We start from the raw sequence: 5,508 nt of genomic DNA on the forward strand, positions 1-5,508 counted from the left end.
AAAAATAGAAAGCACCAAGCTGAGCCCTGCCTCCAGGGCTTTGCACAGGCAGTTCCTGCTGCCTGGTCAGCCCTTTTCTTCCTCCCTCCCCCAAGCCCACCAAATTAATTCCTGCTCACCCTTCAGACCTCAGCTCAAAGTTTCACTTCCTCAAGAACACTTTCCCTTGCCACAAAGGCTCCTCAGTTAATGTTCTTACAGAATTAAATTCCTTTCCACCTCAGTTCATAAACACACATTCCACTGTGTGAATATTTGATTAACTGTACTTTGTGATGCTTTGGGCCACCATTATATTTCCAGTGCCTGGCATATAATGGGGGCTCAATACATATCTGACAAATGAATAAATAAATTCACACAGGGATCTCATGGGTAGCTCTTAGCAAGTCAGTCAAACATGACACTCTGAGAAAGTCAAGCAACACCAGAGGTGTGGTTGCAGAGTGCAGCAGGGGCCTATGGCCATACCAGGCAACAGTACTCCTGGAACCACACCTCCAAGAGGAAGAAATGAGGCCTCTCAGGGCTGAGGCAACCTCTTGGATAGAGGAGTTTGTTTATTTAATTTTGGTTTTATAACTTTATTTGATGTGTCTGACGATCACCAGTTAGTTCTCATCCACGTTGACTGTCTATAGATTTTTGAAAGTGGTCATAGGGCATGGCTCCTATAGCTGCGTGGTTAGGGTGCCGGCCACATACACCATGGCTGGCGGGTTCAAACCCGGCCGGGGTCTGCTAAAACAACAACAATAAAAATAACCCGGCGTTGTGACAGGCATCTGTAGTCCCAGCTACTTGGGAGGCTGAGGCAAAAGAATTGCTTAAGCCCAAGAGTTTGAGGTTGCTGTGAGCTGTGATGCCACAGCACTCCACCAAAGGCAACATAGTGAGACTCTGTCTCAAAAAAAAAAAGAAAGAAAGAAAATGGTAACAAGGTTGGAGCTTGTTTGTTGAATCTTCATCTTCATGGATAGAGGAGTTTAAAGGCCAAGTTCAGAAAGTAGACTCAGCCTAGCATGAGAGAACTGAAGGCCAGAGGAGCAATAGCCCAGTCTGGGAGTCTTGGTAGGATTATAAAGCTTGCAGAGCATTGGGCAGCCTCCTAGGAGGCAAAAATTCCCAATGCTCAGACTTAGAAAAGGCTGTGTCTGGGACAAGGACATCAGCACTCTCCTGTGATGCTGGCAGGTACAGATAGTCTATAACAGCGGGTGCCTGAGAGTTAGCCGTTGTCACTGCTCACCTAATAGACTTCCCCACCTTTCCCCTGCATCATAACAATGTAGTCAGAGCAGAGGGTCAGTGTGGTCTGCCTGGGTCCTACAGCCAGAGGTACTACCACACAGGTGTTTAAACACAGCAGTTGCCCAACAGTTCTGTAAGTGGCCAGAAGCTGAAAGGGACCATGAAATCAGGATCCAAAGGAACCATTACAGGGAGCCCAAGAAAGCTGTAAGGAGAAAACAAGCCAAGAATGGATGCAAGCCACTGACCACTCAACAGGACAGGTTGAGAGTCACCTGCCTAAGTCTGGGGATGGGGGGTTCAGAAGGCCTGGGCCAACCCTGAGCCCAAAGGCAACTTGGCCATACTATGGGAAGCTCAGAGCCCCCATTGAGAGAAGACACCCCTCCTCCAGGTTGTGACATCTCAAGGCCAGGCAAACATGGGCTCATCCGCATCCCTGTGCTCTGACCTGATGCCACATTCTTAGGAAAGCCAAGAAGCAGCCCAGAAGGACAGCTAAGGCCAAGAGTCTGAGAACAAGGAGGAAAGGAGGAATAGGAGGTGGGGAGCAGGGCAGATCTTGTCCCTGACCCTGGCCACAGGGTCTTTCCCTACCGAGCTTCTTAGCTCTCAGCCTCAGCCCAGAAAGCAGGGCCCATCTAGGCATCAACTCTCTTGTGGACAAAACAGTACTTTGGCTGGGGTGGCAGCACACAGATGCCTGGTGCAAAAGACAGGAAGCCAGAGAATGTTCAAAAGAGAGGTGTCACTGATGACCTTGTCTCCCCACCTTCCTCCTCCCAGCACCCACTTCTCATGCCCCACGTCCTTATAAAGCACATCCTGTGCATGGTGCTCGGCTCAGAACAAAGCAGAGAAGGACAAGAGATGCGGGTGAGGTGTGAGAGGGGAGCATCACTGTGGCTGTCTGGTCTTCTCAGCTGGTGGGAGGTGCCGAGGGGCAGCACTGGGGCAGGAAAGGCAGGAGTGGGCAGGGCATTGCAAACACAGAACAGGGGAGGCCCAGGGTTGTGCAACCATACATAGCCTGAGGCTGGACTGACACACCTGTGTTCACACCTCAGGGAGGAAGAGGTCCACCGGAACTGGCCCCAGGCTCCTCCCTGCTGCCACACCCCTAGGCAGCCACACTTGCTCCTACACCTCTTGGGGAGCTTATCCAGCACTATCCCCTCTCTCTGCTCTCCCAGCTCAAGTCTCCACCCTTGCATAAGCTTTCACATCAATTTCTGCTCCAACTCCTATCTTATTCCTCATCCTTTCACAGCTAAATCTCTCCACAGAGTTGTCCTCATTGTGTACACTTCCAACTCCCTGTTCAATGAGCCCAGGGCACCATGGCCTCTGGCCAGGAAATCCCCATCTCACAGTGCACATCACAATGGTCACTGCTCACAGACCAGCCTACACCTGGGTCCTCCCATCTCTCTGAATGCTCCCTCTCAGCTCCTCCTTCACCAACCCTCAGATTCAGTGCTTCACACACTCATGTCACCCCTAACCCTTCACCTCAAGCCCACCCTCAACCTATACCCATCCTATGTCCCACCAGAGCAGCCCTTCTCCTCCTTCAGCTCCCTTCCCAGTGAGCAGCTGTTGAATGCAGGTCTCCATCCTCACCTCTCTCCACCAAGCCCAGTCTTCCTCTGGCCTACAGCACTTCTGGCTTAGAAGCCACAGCTGCCTCCAATTGGCTGCCTGCCACACCCCTTACCTCTTCTTTTTCCATCCCCCACAGAGTAGCCAGAGTAGTCTTCTTTTTTTGAGATAGAGTCTCAATTTGTCACTCTCAGTAGAGTGCTGTGGCATCATAACTCACAGCAACCTCAAACTCTTGGGCTCAAGCGATTCTCTTGCCTCAGCCTCCCAAGTACCTGGGACAAGCGCCAGCCACAGTGTCCAACTATTTTTTTTGTACTTGCTCAGGCTGGTCTCAAACTCCTAAGCTCAGGAGATCCACCCTCCTCAGCCTCCCAAAGTGCTAGGATTACAGGCATGAGTCACCACACCCAGCCCTATAGTCTTCTTCCTAAAACCAATCAGATCCTCCATGGTGCCCACTGTCCTCCGGATGAGGTCCCCTCTCCTGAGCTGCCTCCAGGCTCACATGGGCTGAGTGTCAGAATCTCTTGTGGGGCCATTTGCGAGCCTGGGCCTCGGTACAGGACAGGAGATCCTGGATGAGGAGAGAGGTCTCAGTATCTGACCAGCCGCGGGCAACCTACACCACTCACAAGACCTGTGCCCTGTGTTCTGCTACCGCCAGTGAGGCCCCATGGTTGGCCAGGCCCAGGTAAGGATGTAGAGAACAAGAACCAAACCCCCTTCCCCAGGCCCAGAGCCCAAGGTTCCTTCCTCCAAATGGCCAGTCAGCCCCTTCTCTTAGATTCCCCAGAGCAGGGGACAGCAAGTGGAACAGACACAAGCCAGGAAAACACACAAATGTAAGGCAGCACACTCATTCCATCTGCATAAAGTGTGTGTCAGGACACCTGCCATAGTGGTGACAAAGAAGGGCAGAAACCCAGTGAAGTTATCATAAGGACATTTGCACTAGACTGTTTATCACAGCTCAATCTACATCACCAAAATGTGGAAACAACCTAAATGCCCACCAACCAAGGAATGGATTAACAAGCTGCGGTATATGTGTGCATGGAAAACTATGCAGTCACTAAAAAGGATGGAGATTATACAACTTTCATATTCACTTGAACTGAGTTGGAACACATTCTTTTTAGTAAAGTATTACAAGAATGGAGAAGCTAGAATCCAAAGTACTCAATTCTAATATGAAGCCAGTGGATGACTTAATACAAGGTAGGGGGGAGGGGAAGGAGGGAGCAGCAGATGAACAGGGAAAAGAGAGAGGATGGGGGGTCACGTTGTATAGCACACCTCTTGGGGTTGGGACACAACTATAAAAACTTTACCTAACAAATGCAATCAGTGTGACCTAATTCTTTATATCCTCAATGAATTCCAAATAATAAAAAAGAAAAAAAAACCCCAAGAATTTACAAGCACTATTATAATCACAATATAATGATTAAAGTAGCATTTTGTCCAAAAAAAAAAAAAAGAAACCTGGTGAAGGAGTCTGGAGTTTGAAGGACGGGCTTGCTTCCTGGTTCCCTGAGATGAAGGTCCTGACATAGGGACCATGGCACTATCAGTTGTCCTAACACCTTTGTCTCACATTATCACCCCATCACCACGTACCCACCACCACCATTCACCCTCTCACTGTCACCAGTATCACCAATACCCCATCATAATACACTTGCTACCTTTTCCCATTACCTCAGGCTGTCACCATTCCCCCATCATTGTCACCCCTCCCCCATCAGGACCCATCAGTGATTTGCTGCCACCACCCCCCATCACCTAGGTCAATATGACCTTCACTACTGGGCCTTCAAATGATAACCTCAACCACAGTAACCCCCAAGCCCACTCCAGCACACTAATGCACACTACCCAACATAAGCTTCAAGGGTCCCAGGGGTCTGAAATGGTAACAGCTTCTTTGGGGCTCCAAACCAATGATGTCATCCCAGTTTCCATAGCCCTTGCCCTCGCCCACCTAAGCCCCCTTGTCACCTTTGCCTGGAAGATGCACCCAGCCTCAAGCTTTATTTACCCTGACATGGGGTCGCTGTCCAAGCTAGAGCGAAACCTCAGTGCTGAACCCAGCTGCTCCAGTTGCTCCATGCTGGTGGGCACACTGCAAAGAAAAACCTCATAATTAACACTGTTGAGCCCCACAGCATATGAGGACAAGCAAACACTACTCTAGAGCACACACAAGACATGCACAAAAACTACCACAAATCACAAATTGGTAGCGTCAGTGGCCTCCTGAAGATGGCCTTCAACCCACACCAGCATCTCATTTTTTGAGATAGAGCCTCACTATGATGCTCTCTGTAGAATGCCATGGTGTCACAGCTCACAGCAACCTCAAACTCTTGAGCTGAAGCAATTCTCTTGCCTCAGCCTCCCAAGTAGCTGGGACTACAGGCGCCTGCCACACGCCTGGGCCAGGTTCAAACCTGCCAGTCTCAGTACATGTAGCTGGCACTGTAACCACTTTGCTACAGGTGCCAAGCCTGTTTTATTTTCTTTGAAATTAATGGCCAGTGTGATATCAATAGTTTTTTTTTTTTTTGAGACAGAGCCTCAAGCTGTCCCCCTGGGTAGAGTGCCGTGGCATTACAGCTCACAGCAACCTCCAACTCCTGGGCTCAAGAG

The 5,508-nt window shown here is 49.9% G+C and overlaps 1 protein-coding gene across 2 annotated transcripts in view; it reads right to left on the bottom strand.

Annotated features, from left to right (window-relative positions):
• SHISA5 (shisa family member 5) overlaps positions 1 to 5,508 on the bottom strand; it is a 31,732-nt gene that overhangs the window by 4,657 nt on the left and 21,567 nt on the right. For both annotated transcript variants that reach the window (XM_012811906.2, XM_023519558.1), the window contains exon 3: positions 4,898 to 4,981. In XM_012811906.2, coding sequence (XP_012667360.1) covers positions 4,898 to 4,981 — 84 coding nt within the window. The remainder of the gene's footprint in view (positions 1 to 4,897; positions 4,982 to 5,508) is intronic.

The sequence above is a fragment of the Otolemur garnettii genome, unplaced genomic scaffold, assembly GCF_000181295.1.
Source record: "Otolemur garnettii isolate 467f Iridium unplaced genomic scaffold, OtoGar3 scaffold00179, whole genome shotgun sequence".
In the NCBI taxonomy this organism is placed as follows: Eukaryota; Metazoa; Chordata; class Mammalia; order Primates; family Galagidae; genus Otolemur; species Otolemur garnettii.